We start from the raw sequence: 17,824 nt of genomic DNA on the forward strand, positions 1-17,824 counted from the left end.
ACTCCCACATCACTGTCCCTCCGACAGTGCGGCACTCCCTCAGCACTGACCATCTGACAGTGCGGCACTTCCTCATCACTGACCCACCGACAGTGCGCCACTCCCACAACACTGTCCCTCCGACAGTGCGGCACTCCCTCAGCACTGACCATCTGACAGTGCGGTTCTCCCTCAGCACTGACCCACCGACAGTGAGGCACTCCCTCAACACAGACCCTCCGACAGTGCGGATCTCCCTCAGCACTGACCTTCCGACAGTGTGGGACTCCCTCAGCACTGACCCTCCGACTGTGTGGGTCTCCCTCAGCACTGACCCTCCGACAGTGTGGGACTCCCTCAGCACTGACCCTCCGACAGTGCGGCACTCCCTCAGCACTGACCCTCCGACAGTGCGGCACTCCCTCAGCACTGACCCTCCGACAGTGTGGGACTCCCTCAGCACTGACCCTCCGACAGTGCGGCACACCTTCAGCACTGACCCTCTGACAGTGCCCACTCCCTCAGCACTGACCCTCCGACAGTGCGGCACTCCCTCAGCACTGACCCTCCGCCAGTGTGGGACTCCCTCAGCACTGACCCTCCGATAGGGCGGCACTCCCTCAGCACTGACCCCCTGATGGTGCGGCACTCTCTCAACTCTGACCCTCCGACAGTGCCCACTCCCTCAGCAATGACCCTCCGACAGGGTGGCACTCCCTCAGCACTGACCCTCTGACGGTGCAGCACTCCCTCAGCACTGACCCTCCGACAGTGCGGCACTCCCTCAGCACTGACCCTCTGACAGTGCGGCACGCCCTCAGCACTGACTCTCTGACAGTGCGGCACTCCCTCAGCACTGACCCTCTGACAGTGCGGCACTCCCTCAGCACTGACTCTCTGACAGTGCGGCACTCCCTCAGCACTGACCCTCTGACAGTGCAGCACATCCTCAGCACTGACCGTCCAGCAGTGCGGCAATCCCTCATCTCTGACCCTCCGACAGTGCGGCACTCCCTCAGCACTGACCCTCCGACAGTGCGGCACTCCCTCAGCTCTGACCCTCCGACAGTGCGGCACTTCCTCAGCACTGACCCTCCGACAGTGCGGCAGTCGCTCTGCACTGTCCCTCAGACAGTGCGGCACTCCCTCATCTCTGACCCTCCGACAGTGCGGCACTCCCTCAGCACTGACCCTCCGACAGTGCGGCACTCCCTCAGCTCTGACCCTCCGACAGTGTGGCACTCCCTCAGCACTGACCCTCCGACAGTGCGGCAGTCGCTCTGCACTGTCCCTCAGACAGTGCGACACTCCCTCAGCACTGACCCTCCGACAGTGCGGCACACCCTCATCTCTGACCCTCCAACAGTGTCCACTCCGTCACCACTGGCCATCTAACAGTGCAGCATTCCCTCAGCACTGACCCTCCGACAGTGCGACACTCCCTGAGCACTGACCCTCCTACAGTGCTCACTCCCTCAGCACTGAACCTCCGACAGTGCGGCACTCCCTCAGCACTGACCCTCTGACAGTGCGGCACTCCCTCAGCACTGACCCTCTGACAGTGCGGCACTCCTTCAGCACTGCCCCTCCGACAGTGTCCACTCCCTCAGCACTGACCCTCTGACAGTGCGGCACTCCCTCAGCACTGACCCTCTGACAGTGCGGCACTCCCTCAGCACTGACCCTCCAACAGTGTTGCACTCCCTCAACACTGACCCTCTGACAGTGCGGCACTCCCTCAGCGCTGACCCTCCGACATTGCCCGCTCCCTCAGCCCTGACCCGCTGACAGTGCGGCACTCCCTTAACACTGACCCACCGTCAGTGAGGCACTCCCTCAGCACTGACCCTCCGACAGTGCCCACACCCTCCGCACTGACCCGCTGATAGTGCGGCACTCCCTCAGCACTGACCCTCCGACAGTGCGACGCTCCCTCAGCACTGACACTTCGACAGTGCGGCACTCCCTCAGCACTGACCCTCTGACAGTTTGGCACTCACTCAGCACTGATCCTCTGACAGTGCGGCACTCCCTCAGCACTGACCATCCGACTTTGCTGCCCTCCCTCAGCACTGACCCTCCGACAGTGCCCACTCCCTCAGCACTGACCCTCTGACAGTAAGGCACTCCCTCAGCACTGACCCTCCATCAGTGCCCACTCCCTCAGCACTGACCCACTGGCATTGCGGCACTCCCTCAGCACTGACCCTCTGACAATGCGGGACTCCCTCAGCACTGACCCTCCGACAGTGCCCACTCCCTGAGCACTGACTCTCCGACAGTGCCCAGTCCCTCAGCACTGACTCTCCGACAGTGCCCACTCCCTGAGCACTGACTCTCCGACAGTGCCCAGTCCCTCAGCACTGACTCTCCGACAGTGCCCACTCCCTGAGCACTGACTCTCCGACAGTGCCCAGTCCCTCAGTACTGACCCTCCGACAGTGCCCACTCCCTCAGCACTGACTCTCCGTCGGTGCCCAGTCCCTCAGCACTGACCCTCCGACAGTGCCCACTCCCTCAGCACTGACCCTCCGACAGTGCGGCTCTCCCTCAGCACTGACCCTCCGATAGTGCGGTTCTCCCTCAGCACTGACCCTCTGACTGCGTGGCACTTTGTCAGCACCGTCCCGCTGATATCTCCTTACCCCTACCCGACCCACCAGTCCTTGTTATCACACAGTCTGCCATTACTCACTCTCTATTGTTTCCACTAACAGCTCCCAGCCTGATCATTCTCTATTTCTTTGTCTATCTAACTGCTCTTGTCTTTCGTTGGGCTCAATCCTCACCTATCATTTACTCCTTAACCCCCTCCCCTGACCCAATCCTCTGCACATGAAACATTCCCTAGCAAGGTTAAATCTCATGGAATGCAGGGAGAACTAGCCATTTGGATACACAACTGGCTCAAAGGTAGAAGACAGAGGGTGGTGGGGTAGGGTTGTTTTTTCAGTCTGGAGGCCTGTGACCAGTGGATCGGTGCTGGGTCCACTACTTTTCATCATTTGTATAAATGATTTGTTTGTGAACATAACAGTTATAGTCAGTAAGTTTGCAGAAGACACCAAAATTGGAGGTGTAGTGGACAGTGAAGATTACAACAGGATCTGGACCAGATGGGCCAATGGGCTGAGAAGTGGCAGATGGAGTTTAATTCAGATAAATGCGAGGTGCTGCATTTTGGGAAAGCAAATCTTAGCAGGACTTATACACTTAATGGTAAGGTCCTGGGGAGTGTGGTTAAATAAAGAGACCTTGGAATGCAGGTTCATAGTGGAGTCGCAGGTGGATAGGATAGTGAAGAAGGCGTTTGGTATGCTTTCCTTTATTGGTCAGAGTATTGAGTACAGGAGTTGGGAGGTCAGGTTGCAGCTGTTCAGGATGTTGACTCGTCCATTTTTGGAATACTGTGTGCAATTCGGGTCTCCCTGCTGCAGGAAGGATGCTGTGAAACTTGAAAGGGTTCAGAAAAGACTTACAAGGATGTTGCCAGGATTGGAGGGTTTGAGCTACAGGGAGAGGCTGAACAGGCTGGGGCTGTTTTCCCTGGAACGTCGGAGGCTGAGGGGTGACCTTATTGAGATTTATAAAATCATGAGGGGCACGGATAGGATAAATAGACAAGGTCTTTTCCCTGGGGTCGGGGAGTCCAGAACTAGAGGGGCATAGGTTTAGGGTGAGAGGGGAAAGATATAAAAGAGACGTAAGGGGCAACGTTTTAACACAGAGGGTGGTACGTGTGTGGAATGAGCTGCCAGAGGATGTGGTGGAGGCTGGTACAATGGCAATATTTAAAAGGCATCTGGATGGGGACCTGGATAGAGGGATATGGGCCAAGTGCTGGCAAATGGGGTAAATTAGTTTGGAATATCTGGGTCGGCATGAACTTCCTCTACCCAACGCCTGGAGGAAGGGCACCTCACCGTCCTCTGTCGGACCCTGCAACCACACACGATCAACGTGGATTTCCCCTCCCCTCGCCTTATTCCAGGTCCAACCTCCCAACTCAGCACCACCCTCTTGACCTGTCCATTTTCCTGTTCCGCCCTCCCCTTTGACCTGTCATCATTACCTCCACCTATTGCACTCACAGCTACCTACCCCTCCCCACCCCCTTCCGTTTATCTCTCAGCAACCCCCCCCCCCCCCCCCACCCCCCACCCCACAAGCCACATTCCTGATGAAGGGCTCATGCCCGAAACATCGATTCTCCTGCTCCTCGGGTGCTGCCTGACCTGCTGTGCTTTTCCAGCACTCATTCTAATCTAGACGCTGATCTCCAGTATCTGTAGTCCTCTCATTCTCCAAGGAGAGACTGTGCAAGCTCCACACAGACAGTCGCCCAAGGGTGGGATCGAACCCGAGAGCCTGGTGCTGTGAGGCAGCAGTGCTAACCACTGAGCCACCACGGTCTATGACTCCCCAATGAGGGGGTAACATCCTGTTTTCCCAGCCCCAGGGCGAGATGCCTTACCTGTCAGGAGGAGCACTATGTTAATGAATGAGATTGCCTTTGGTCCCTTGATATCCATGGATCAGCTAAACATTGGGAGCTCATCCAATCACCTTGGTTCTGTGTCCCCATTTCTCCCCATCCGATCAGCACATTCCCGCTGGCCGCTCCCTGTCAATGATACAAGGCTCTGGTTAGTCCGAGAAATCCCAGCATTTGGGAGCAGTTCCCCAGGGAATGTCCACACGGAGAGAGAAAGGGAAAGAGAGAGGGGGAAAGATTGAGCGAGTGTGACATAGAGTGTGAGAGAGAGGGAAGGAGGGAATGGGAAAGAGACAGAGAGAGAGAGAGACAGAGGGAGGGAATGGAAAAGGGAAAGAGGGAATGTGAAAGTGAGGGAGAGACAGGCAGAGAGAGACAGAGTGACAGAGAAACAGAAACAGAGAGAGAGAAAGAGAGGGAGAGAGATTGAGGGAGTGGGAGAGAGGGGGGGAATGTGAAAGAGAGACAGAGAGATACAGACAGACAGACTGTATGACAGAGTGACAGAGAAACAGACAGAGAGAGAAAGAGAGAGGGAGAGAGAGATTGAGGGAATGGGAAAGAGAGAAAGGGAGAGAATGGGAGAGGCGGGGGGAATGTGAAAGGGAGATAAATACAGACAAACAGAGAGAGTGACAGAGAAACAGAGGTAGAGAGAGAAAGAGAGAGACAGAGATTGGGGGAGTGGGAAAGAGAGAGATGGAGGGAGAGCGAGAGGGAAAGTGAAAGAGAGGGAGAGAGAGACAGACAGACAGAGAGACAGAATGACAGAGAAACACAGACACAGAGAGAGAAACAGAGAGACAGAAAAAGAGAGAGATAGTGATGGAGGGAATGGGAAAGGGGGGGAGACAAAGAGACAGAGTCAGAGACAGAGAGAGACGGAGAGAGACTGTGACAGAGACAGAGGGTCGGAGAGAGACTGTGACAGAGACAGAGGGACAGAGAGAGACTGTGACAGAGGCAGAAAGACAGAGAGAGAATGTGACAGAGACAGAGGGACGGAGAGAGAATGTGACTGAGACAGAGAGACGGAGAGAGAATGTGACAGAGACAGAGGGACAGAGAGAGACTGTGACAGAGACAGAGGGACGGAGAGAGAATGTGACAGAGACAGAGAGACAGAGAGAGACTGTGACAGAGACAGAGGGACAGAGAGAGACTGTGACTGAGAGAGAGATACAGACTGAGAGAGAAAGAGAGAAACAGACAGAGAAACAAAAAAGAGAGATAATGAGAGACAGTGAGAAAGAGAGACAGAGACAGAGTGACAGGCAGAGAGAGACAGAGAGAGAGAGAAAGAATCCAAGACAGAGAGGGGACAGGGAAAGGGAGTGAGTGAGAATGGGAGAGAGAGAAGCAGTGACAGAGAAGAGAGAGAGAGAGCAAGAGTGAAAGAGGGATGAGGAGCATGAGAGAGAGAGAGAGAGAGGGCAAGACAGAGTGAGCCAGAGACACAGAGAGGGGGAAGAGGAAAAGAGAGAGGGAATGAAACAGCAAGAAGCAGAGAGAGAGGGATGGACACATCTTTCATCCCCAGATTACTGAAAATCTGCAACCTCTCTCTTTCTCTTCTTGACAGAGTACTGACAGGAGGCTAATACAGAGCCAGTGCACCCACATCCCACCCACCGTGCTCCCACGTTCTTGTACTCACCGTACCTTCAAACCTTGCCCTCCAGTAAACTGACAGAGAGTGAGAGAGAGAGAGAGAGAAGGTGAAAATTCCTGAACTCAGGGAGGGGCAAATTGGCTGGGGGCAGGGTTTGGGTGAGATCAATCCCCTGACAGCTCCAGCCATCCTCCTGTTTCTGTCGGAACTGAACGCTTTCAGAATTGCATCCAGCTGAGTGTCTGTTGGAATTAGCAAGCACTTCAGGGAAAATGAAACCAATAGTGGAAGGCCATTGGTCAGCATGTTCTGGAACTGCTCTGGTTTGCAAGAAATGTTGTTCAACTGAGGTAAATAAAAACAGGATGTTTTCCACAAAGTCAGCTGTCTCAGAACCCATGAATCACAAGCTGAGAACTCTAATTCACCTCCACCTCCCTTTACACCTTTCTTCACGGTGTAATCTCAGATCCCATAGAGTCTTAGAGATGTACAGCGCAGAAACAGACCCTTCGGTCCAACCCGTCCATGCTGACCAGACACCCGTCCAATCCCATCTTCCAGCACTTGGCTCATACCCCTCGAAACCCTTCCTATTCATGTCCCCATCCAGATGCCCTTTAAATGTTGTCATTGTACCAGCCTCCACCACATCCTCTGGCAGCTCATTCCATACACGTACCACCCTCTGGGGGAAAAAGTTGTCCCTTACATCCCTTTTATATCTTTCCCCTCTCACCCTAAACCTATGCCCCTCTAGTTCTGGACTCCCCCATCCCAGGGAAAAGACCTTGTCTGTTTACCCTATCCATGCCCCTCATAATATTGTAAACCTCTATAAGGTCACTCCTCAGCCTCCGATGCTCCAGGGAAAACAGCCCCAGCCTGTTCAGCCTCTCCCTGTAGCTCAGACCCTCCAACCCTGGCAACTTCCTTGTAAATCTTTTCTGAACCCTTTCAAGTTTCACAACATCTTTCCGATAGGAAGGAGACCAGAATTGCACGCAATATTCCAACAGTGGCCTCACCAATGTCCTATACAGCCGCAACATGACCTCCCAACTCCTGTACTCAATACTCTGACCAATAAAGGAAAGCATACCAAACACCTTCTTCACTATCCTATCTACCTGCGACTCCACTTTCAAGGAGCTATGAACCTGCACTCCAAGGTCTCTTGGTTCAGCAACACTCCCTAGGACCTTACCATTAGTGTATAGGTCTTGCTAAGATTTGCTTTCCCAAAATGCAGCACCTCGCATTTATCTGAATTAAACTCCATCTGCCACTTCTCAGCCCATTGGCCCATCTGGCCCAGATCCTGTTGTAATCTGAGGTAACCCTCTTCGCTGTTCACTACACCTCCAATTTTGGTGTCTTCTGCAAACTTACTAACCATTCCTCCCATGTTCACATCCAAATAATTTATGTAAATGAGGAAAAGCAGGCAAAAGGCGATGAGACAGGGTACAAGTAAGCGGGAGACAGCTTAGCGGCCTGGGGTCAAAACAATTATCTCTCCATCAACGTCAGCAAAATGAAGGAGCTGGTCATTGACTTCAGGAAGGGGAGTGGAGGGCACGCTCCTGTCTGCAACAATGGGGCTAAGGTGGAGATGATCCAGAGCATCAAGCTATTGGGAGGGAAGCTCACCATCAATCTGTCCTGACATTCCTGGTGAAGGGCTTATACCCGAAACCTCCTTGCATTCCGCCTCTCTACATGACTCCATCTCTCTCTCTCTCTCCCTCTCTTCATGACTCCATCTCCCTCTCTCTCCCTCTCTCTCTCGACTCCATCTCTCTCTCTCTTTCTCTCCCTCTCTCTCTCTCTCCCTCTCTCTCTCTCAACTCCATCTCTCTCTCTCTCGACTCCATTTCTCTCTCTCGACTCCATCTTTTCCTCTCTACATAACTCCATCTCTCTCTCTCTCTTCATGACTCCATCTCTCTCTCGCTCCCGCTCGCTCTCTCGACTCCATCTCTCTCTCTCTCTTCATGACTCCACCTCTCTATCTATCTCTCAACTCCATTTCTCTATCTCTCTCTCTCAACACCATCTCTCTATCTCTCTCTCTCAACTCCATCTCTCTCTCTCGCTCTCTCTCTCTCTCGACTCCATCTCCCTCTCTCTCCCTCCCATCTGCCTCTCTCTGTCCCTCTCCCTCTTTTTACTCCCCCCTCCCTATTTCCTTCTCCACTCCTTATCTCTACCTCTCTGCATTTCTCTGCCTACCACACTCTCCTGTTTTCCCACACCCCCCACTCCACCTCTCTCCAACTGCCTACCACACTCTCCTCTGTTCCCCCACCCCCCCACCCCTCTCCGACTGCCTACTACACTCTCCTTTGTTCCCCCCCACCCCCCACCCCATCCCTCTCTGACTGCCTTCCCACTCTCAATCCCCCCCACCCCTCTCCGACTGCCTTCCCACTCTCAATCACCCCCCACCCCTCTCCGACTGCCTACTACACTCTCCTTTGTTCCCCCCCACCCCCCACCCCACCCCTCTCCGACTGCCTTCCCACTCTCAATCCCCCCCACCCCTCTCCGATTGCCTTCCCACTCTCAATCCCCCCCACCCCTCTCCGATTGCCTTCCCACTCTCAATCCCCCACACCCCCACCCCACCCCTCTCTGACTGCCTTCCCACTCTCAGTCCTACACTTGCTCTCCTCTCCTCTCACCCTCTCTCTCCTTCTCCATCAACCCAGCTCTCTCCCTGCTACACCCCCAATTCTCTCACATTCTCTGCGCTCTCTCTCTCCCCGCTCCTCCCACCCTCCCAGCTCTCTCTCTCTCTAAATTCACTTGGATGTTCTCTTTCCCATAACCCACACTCTCTGCTCTCTCACACCCTTGTTCATCTGTTCTCTCTCCCTTGTTCCCCTCACTCTCTCACTCCTGTCTCTCAGTTCCTCCATTTTTTTTGTCTACTCACACCTCACTCTCTCTCTTTCTACCTCTCTTACACTCACGTCTCTCTCTCTCTCCCTCTCTCGCACTCCAGTCTCTCTCTCCCTCTCTCTCACACTTACGTCTCTCTCTCTCTCCCTCCCTCTCTCACACTGCTGTCTCTCTCTCTCTCTCTCTTTCTCTCTCTCTCCCCCTCTCTCGCAGTCTGGTCTCTCTCTCTCTCTCTCTCTCTCTCTCTCACACACACTCCAGTCTCTCTCTCTCTCCCCTCCCTCTCTCACACTCCTGTCTCTCTTTCCCTCCCTCTCTCACACTCCTGTCTCTCTCTCTCTCTCTCTCTCGCTCTCGCTCTCCCTTATTCTCTCTCTCTCTCTTACTGTCTTTGCTCCTCTGCTCTCTGTCAGCTTTACCCTCCCCCTCCTCTCAGTCCCTCCCACCCTGATCCCCTATGTTTTTCTCAACACCAGCCTCTCTCTCTCTCTCTCTCTCTCTCATGTTGGCTCTCCCTCTGTTATCTGAACTCTGTAACTTTCACACTATCACAGCATTCTGTTGGTGTGATACTGTGCAGGTGACGTACTGGAAACCCTGGTGATAGTCAAAGGCTGAAGGAAAGCGAAACCTTTTCGTGGTCTCTGAAATCTCGATTACGTCAATAAATTCCAGCTACTGACCTTTGACCCTGACTCTATGATTGTAGCACAGAAACAGACCCTTCGGTCCAACCCGTCCATGCCGACCAGATATCCCAACCTAATCTAGTCCCATTTCCCAGCACTTGGCCCATATCCCTCCAAACACTTCCTATTCATGTTCCGACCCAGATGTGTTTTAAGTGTTGCAATTGTACCAGCCTCCACCACTTCCTCTGGCAGTTCATTCCATACACGCACCACCCTCTGGGTGGTAAATACTGGGCCCAAGCAGTGACACCCAAATCCCAGCCATAATTATCAAAAACAAATTAGCCAAAGCACTCCAAACTTATACATGCAAAGGGTCAAAGGTCATAGTTCCTTGAAAGTGGAGTCCCAAGTAGATAGGATAGTGAAGAAGGTGTGAGGTATTAGTCAGTGCATTGAGTACAGGAGTTGGGAGGTCATGTTAGAACTGTACAGGACATTGATAGGTAACTTTTGGAATACTGCGTTCAATTCTAGTCTCCCTGCTACAGGAAGGATGGTATTAAAGTGGAAAGATTTACGAGGGACTGGAGTGGTTGAGCACCAGGAAGAAGCTGGATAGACTGGTAACCTTTTCTCCCTGGAGCGTCGGAAGCTAATGGATGACCTTATAGAGGTTTTTAAAATCTTCGGTCCCTTTTAAATCTTTCCCCTCTCACCCTAAACCTATGCCCCTCTAGTTCTGGCCTCCCCCACCCCAGGGAAAATACCTTGTCTATTTACCCTATCCATGCCCCTCATGATTTTGGAGCTGTTTTCTCTGGAGTGTCGGAGGCTGAGGGGTGACCTTATAGAGGTTTATAAAATCATGAGGGGCATGGATAGGGTAAATAGACAAAGTCTTTTCCCTGGGGTGGGGGAGTCCAGAACTCGAGGCCATAGGTTTAGGGTGAAAGGGGAAAGATTTAAAAGGGAGCTGAGGGGCAGTTTTTCCCGCAGAGGGTGGTGCGTGTGTGGAACGAGCTGCCAGAGGAAGTGGGTGGAGGCTGGTACAATGACAGCATTTAAAAGGCATCTGGATGGGGACATGAATAGGAAGGGTTTGGAGGGATATGGGCTGGGTGCTGGCAAATGGAGCGAGATTAAGTTAGGATATCTGGGTCAGCATGGACAAGTTGGACCGAAGGGTCTGTCTCTGTGCTGTACACCTCTGTGAGTGCAGATTAGAGTGGTGCTGGAAAAGCACAGCAGGTCAGGCAGCATCTGAGGACCTGAAAATTGACATTTCGGGCAAAAGACCTTTATCAGGATTAGGGTTTTTGCCTGAAACGTCTTGGTCCTCGGATGCTGCCTGACCTGCTGTGCTTTTCCAGCACCACTCTAATCTTGACTCTGATCTCCAGCATCTGCAGTCCTCACCTCCATCTCTGTGAGTGCTCCCAGCTTACATTCCCTGTAGGTTAAGGCCAGAAATACCGACTCCAACAACTTCAAAATCTCCTAAAAAAAACGGGAGAACTCACCTTTGAAAGATGCAGAAAAGGGTGGTTATGAAGACTTGCCTTTACTAGTTGGGGTAATGAATGCGAGAGTAAGGATTGGATGACAAAGTGGTCTGTAATGTCAGTTAGGCCCCAGTTTAGAGTATTTCACACTTTTCAGGTGACCATATTGCGGGAAGGATCCAGTCTCAGCCAGACACATTCAGGAGAGTTTTACAGACAAACACAGCTCTGACTACACCGTGCCTAAGCCAAAGCAAAATCGTTTCCAAATGACTGGGAACTGGACTAACTCACCCTGACGAGATCGGATCCCTAGCTTTTCTTATGGAAACCCAGGGGGGCTGGACAGTTTGAATGAACCTGGGAGGTCAATGACTGTACCAGGGGGTGATGAGGAAGAAGCAGCCCAATATCCAGGAAGCAAGAGCTGTTTCTCAACGTTGCACAGAGATGGAGTTTGACACTATCGCCCCCGCAGCACTCTGTTAAACCTGGGTCTCATCTCGGAGCTTTCAGTCTGTGGGTGTTTCTCAGCCTGACCAGAGGTGAAGAGGATAAGCTTACACTGTGCAATGTAATGCAGCCGTCTGCACCTGAACGTGATCGTGATCGTGATTGAGCAATGATTCCATTGGTCTCTACCTTGCTCATTGGTTCCCTGTGACCACATTGTCAATTGTAGACACTTCTGTGTCTCATTGACCACAACGCAACCCCTGACCCTGTGAGGATTTTTCACCAAGTAAATTATCTATCTATCTATTTATCTATCTATCTACCTATCTATCTATTGATCAATCGATCTATCTATCTATGGGGGATACTGTCAGGAAGACCACAGTCCGATGGGAGACACTGTCAGGAAGACTATCTGCCAATGGGAGACACTATCAGGAAGACCGTCATCCAATGGGAGACACTGTCAGGAACACTGTCCAATGGGAGACAGTCAGGAAAACCACTGTCCAATGGGAGACACTGTCAGGAAGACCATCTTCCAATGGGAGACACTGTCAGGAAGACTGCCATCCAATGGGAGACACTGTCAGGAAGACCATCTTCCAATGGGAGACACTGTCAGGAAGACCGCTGTCCAATGGGACCCATTGTCAGGAAGACCATCTTCCAATGGGAGACACACCATCAGGACTATTGGGGTCGCAGAAGGTCTGTTGGGGAGTGGGGAGAAACCAAAAAGCTCTGTGAAGGAGCCAGCATGAGCAAGATGGGTTGAATGGCCTCACAACAGAAGTGTGATTTGATGGAGAATGTCATGGTCGAATCGTCACAACCTGAGATTCAGGCATCCCAGCAGCAAGCAGGGTTAACACTCACCGGGAGGGAGGGAGTTTGTGAGAAAGGGGATGGGGCACAAACGATGTGGAATCCGGTGGGTATACAAATGGAACAGAGCCTGCCCTGCATTAGAAACATCTGGTCCAACCACAAACCCAAGCCTATGGTGCTGGCTCAAGAAACCCTGGCGTCACCTCAAACCACATCTCACTGACTCACACAGCCCATCACAACAAGATTACAAATCAAACCTCCACTTCCACATACACAAGCTGCCACACCGCAGTGATGGAAAAGCTCCATCTACACTGTCCCCCATCAAACACTCCCAGGGACAGGGACAGCACGGGGTTAGATACAGAGTAAAGCTCCCTCTACACTGTCCCCCCATCAAACACTCCCAGGGACAGGGACAGCACGGGGTTAGATACAGAGTAAAGCTCCCTCTACACTGTCCCCCCCATCAAACACTCCCAGGGACAGGGACAGCACGGGGTTAGATACAGAGTAAAGCTCCCTCTACACTGTCCCCCCCATCAAACACTCCCAGGGACAGGGACAGCACGGGGTTAGATACAGAGTAAAGCTCCCTCTACACTGTCCCCCTATCCCAGGGACAGGGACAGCATGAGGTTAGATACAGAGTAAAGCTCCTTCGACACAGTCCCCCCATCAAACACTCCCAGGGACAGGGACAGTATGGGGTTAGATACAGAGCAAAGCTCCCTCTACACTGTCCCCCATCAAACACTCCCAGGGACAAGGACAGCACGGGGTTAGATACAGAGCAAAGCTCCCTCTACACTGTCCCCTGATCCAACACTCTCTGGGAGTGTGGTGCTTACCGAGGAAGGGGAGATCAGTCTGAGTGTAGTCAGTCACCTCAGGGCCGTGTGAGATGGCCCTATAACATTGTTGTGGGATTATTCATCCAGGAAGCTCAGCCCATGGTTATGGGGCCCCAGGTTCGAATCCCAACACAGCGCAGGCTGGGATGGAAAGCAGGAAAAATCGGAAATCGTGATTCTGTCAGGGAAAACCTATCCAGTTCACTAATGCCCCTTAGGGAAGGAATCCACAATCCTTATCCCGTCTGGCCTACACGCAGCATGAGAGAGGCTTCCAGCCTTTGGTGTCCGGAAGGCCATTAGATAAGCAGAATAAGGCCATTTGACCCATCTAGTCTGCTCCACCATTCAATCATGACTGACATTGTTTCTCAACTCCATTCTCCTGCCTTCTCCCTGTAACCCTGCGCCCGTCACTAATCAGGAACCTCTGTCTCTGCCTTCAACACACTCAGTGACGTGTCCCCCACAGCCCTCTGTGAAAATGAATCCCACAGATTTCCCACCCTCCGACTGAAGAAATTCCTCCTCAGCTCAGTTCTAAAGGGTCGTCCCTTACCTGGGAGGCTGTGCCCTTAGGTCCTGGCCTCTCCTCCTCACTGTCCCACAGAACGGACACAGACCCTTCAGCCCACCCAGTCCATGCTGACCCAAACCCCAAACTAACCCAGTCCCCCAGCTGCCTGCTCCTGGCCCATCTCCCTCCAACCCTTTCCTGTCCATGTCCTTATCCAAATCCCTTTTAAACGTTGTAACTGTCCCCCCCACTTCCTCAGGAAGGTAATTCCACACACTGACCACCCTCTGGGGAAAACAGTTGCCCCTCGTGTCTTTTTAAAATCTCTCTCCTCTCTTGTGCCCCATGGTCTTCAAACCCCCCCCCCCCCCTCCCACACCACCACCCTGGGGAATTGACACCCACCATTCACCGTCTCTATCCCCCTCATGATTTTATAAACCTCTATAAGGTCACCCCTCAGCCTCCGACGCTCCAGGGAAAACAGTCCCAGCCTATCCAGCCTTTCTTTATAACTCCAACCCTCCCATTCCCGGCAACATCCTGGGAAATCTCTCCGGAACCCTCTCCAGTTTAATAATATCCTTCCTATAACAGGGAGACCAGAACTGGACACAGTATTCCAGAAGGGGCCTCACCAATGTCCTGTACAACCCCAACATGACGTCCCCAACTCCTACACTCAAAGGGCTGAGCAATGAAGGGGAGTGTGTGAAACCCCTTTGTAACCCCCCTGTCTGCATGTGACACAAACTCCAAAGGATTATGTCCCTGAACCCCTAGGACACTCTGTTCTACAGCACCACCCAGGGCCCCACCATTAACTGTATAAGCCCTGTCCCTGTGTGTTTTACCAAAATGCAACACCTCACATTTATCCAAATTAAACTCCATCTGTCACTTGTCACCCCTTTCCTCTCATAGAGACATCTTCTCCATGTCCACTCTATCCCGGTCTCTCAGTATTCAGTCAGATCACCCCCAAGTCCTCCTAAACACCACTGAGTACAGACACAGAGTCTTAAACTGGTTCAACCTCAGGGCTGTTCTTGTGAATGGCCTTGGTGGCGCGGTGGCTCAGTGGTTAGCACTGCTGCCTCTTAACACCAGGGACCCGGGGTTCGATCCCGCCCTCGCGTGGCTCTCTGTGTGGAGTTTGCAAATTCTTCCCGTGTCTGCTTGGGTTTCCTCTGGGTGCTCCGGTTTCCTCCCACAGTCCAAAGATGTGCCAGTTAGGGTGGATTGGCCATGGGAAATTGTCCCATAGTGTCCAGGGATGTGCAGGTTAGGGTGGATTGGCCATGGGGAATTGTCCCATAGTGTCCAGGGATGTGCAGGTTAGGGTGGATTGGCCATGGGAAATTGTCCCATAGTGCCCAGGGATGTGCAGGTTAGGGTGGATTGGCCATGGGAAATTGTCCCATAGTGTCCAGGGATGTGCAGGTTAGGGTGGATTGGCCATGGGAAATTGTCCCATAGTGCCCAGGGATGTGCAGGTTAGGGTGGATTGGCCATGGGAAATTGTCCCATAGTTCCCAGGGATGTGCAGGTTAGGGTGAATTGGCCATGGGAAATTGTCCCATAGTGCCCAGGGATGTGCAGGTTAGGGTGGACTGGCCATGGGAAATTGTCCCATAGTGCCCAGGGATGTGCAGGTTAGGGTGGACTGGCCATGGGAAATTGTCCCATAGTGCCCAGGGATGTGCAGGTTAGGTGCATTAGTCAGGGGTAAATGTAGAGTAATAGGGGAATGGGCCTTGGTGGGTTACTCCTCGGAGGGTTGGTGTGGACTTGCTGGTCTAAAGGGCCTGTTTCCACACTTTCAGGACTGTCTGAACCTCCTGTGGTCTCCCCTCTAACGTCAGCACATCCCTCCTGAGATACACGGCCTGGTGTACTGGTGTGGAATCCCACACGTGGGGACTTTGAAGACCGTAAGTACACAAGTTTCCCGCCGTGTCCCACACAGCAATGTCGCTCTTGATTGGGTTCCCCTCCACAGTTTCGCTGTAAATTGCTGGTTCCTCTTGCTGAGTATCACTTTCATCGGTGCCTTTTACGCCAATTCCTGGATCTCCCACTGACCCAAGTGATCATCATTCGAGTAAACTCAATCTCAGCAGTTGGCAATGGGGGAGGGGCTTTCCAAGCTCTCTTTTGAAATCCAAATGATTCCCAGGGGGCCGGGGGAAGACACCTTCTCACTTCTCCGAACCCAAGGTCGTGTGAAGTTATTGGTAACCCTCAGCCGGGAGTTAAATCCCCTCAGGCAGCCATCGGTGATGGTCTTTCAGTGGTGGCAGTTGTGAATGATACCTGCTTTAGTTGCCTGTTGTCCCTAATTACCCCAGTCCAGGGCTAGTTCAGGTCTAACAGTTGCTGTGGGCCTGGAGTCACAAGCAGGCCAAGCCTGATCGAGACAGGGGATCGGCACCAGGGATGGGAGTGATGCTGGGGGGAGGAATGGGGAAGGTGGTTCTGCGGATGTCAGCCGCTGTCAATATTTTAATTCCCATCTTTATTCCGATTCCGATCTTGATGGGAGTGGGAATGACTGGAAGGCTCTGTGAAGGAGATAGCACAGAACTGAGGGGATGGATGGCCTCCCTCTGCTAGACAGCATTGGTGATTCCATGATGCGCAACACACACACACACACACATACACTCACACTCACATACACACACATATACTCACACTCACACACTCACACATGCACTCACACTCACACACTCACACACACTCACACACACACACTCACACACACAATCACACACATCCTCACACACACACACACACACACACACTCCCACACACACACATACACTCACACTCACACACACACTCACACACACACACAAACACTCACACACACACTCACACACACTCACACACACACACGCACACATTCACACACACACACATTCACACACACACACACACACTCACACACACGCACTCACACACACGCACTCACACACACGCACTCACACACACACTCCCACACACAGACACTCACACATGCACACACATACACTCACACTCACACACACTCACACACACACACATTCACACACACTCACACACACTCACACACACACACACTCACACACACACATACACTCACACTCACACACACACTCACACACACACACACAAACACTCACACACACACTCACACTCACACACACACTCACACACACACTCACACACACACACACACACTCCCACACACACTCCCACACACACACACACTCACACTCACACACACACACACACTCCCACACACACACTCACACTCACACACACACACACTCACACACACACACTCCCACACACACACACTCCCACACACACACTCACACTCACACACACACACTCACACACACCCACACTGACACACACACGCGCACACACTTACACACACACACTCACACACACTCTCACAAACACACACACACACTCACACACACACACTCACACACACACTCACACACACTCACACTCACACATACACACACTCACACACACACACTCCCACACACACACTCACACACACACACACACACTCACACACACACACACTCCCACACACACACTCACACTCACACACACACTCACACTCACACACACACACTCACACACACACACTCCCACACACACACACTCGCACTCACACACATACACTCACACTCACACACACACTGACACACACACGCGCACACACTTACACACACACACTCACACACACTCTCACAAACTCACACACACACACTCACACACACACACTCACACACACACACACACACTCACACATACACACACTCACACACACACTCCCACACACACACACACTCACACTCACACACACACACACACTCCCACACACACACTCACACTCACACACACACACACTCACACACACACACTCCCACACACACACACTCCCACACACACACTCACACTCACACACACACACTCACACACACCCACACTGACACACACACGCGCACACACTTACACACACACACTC

At 52.5% G+C, this 17,824-nt stretch overlaps 1 protein-coding gene across 6 annotated transcripts in view; it reads right to left on the bottom strand.

Annotated features, from left to right (window-relative positions):
- LOC122552138 (hepatic and glial cell adhesion molecule-like) overlaps positions 1 to 17,824 on the bottom strand; it is a 79,261-nt gene that overhangs the window by 31,529 nt on the left and 29,908 nt on the right. For 3 of the 6 annotated variants that reach the window (XM_087981024.1, XM_087981022.1, XM_087981023.1), the window contains exon 2: positions 4,454 to 4,603. In XM_087981024.1, coding sequence (XP_087837150.1) covers positions 4,454 to 4,511 — 58 coding nt within the window. In that variant the 5' untranslated portion in view covers positions 4,512 to 4,603. Of the gene's footprint in view, positions 1 to 4,453; positions 4,604 to 6,131; positions 6,765 to 7,739; positions 8,237 to 17,824 lie in introns of those variants that run through there. The other 3 variants (XM_087981020.1, XM_043694625.2, XM_043694626.2) reach the window with 3 other exon arrangements.

The sequence above is a fragment of the Chiloscyllium plagiosum genome, unplaced genomic scaffold, assembly GCF_037043375.1.
Source record: "Chiloscyllium plagiosum isolate Xiang-an unplaced genomic scaffold, Cpla_swu_hap1 HiC_scaffold_38, whole genome shotgun sequence".
In the NCBI taxonomy this organism is placed as follows: domain Eukaryota; kingdom Metazoa; phylum Chordata; class Chondrichthyes; order Orectolobiformes; family Hemiscylliidae; genus Chiloscyllium; species Chiloscyllium plagiosum.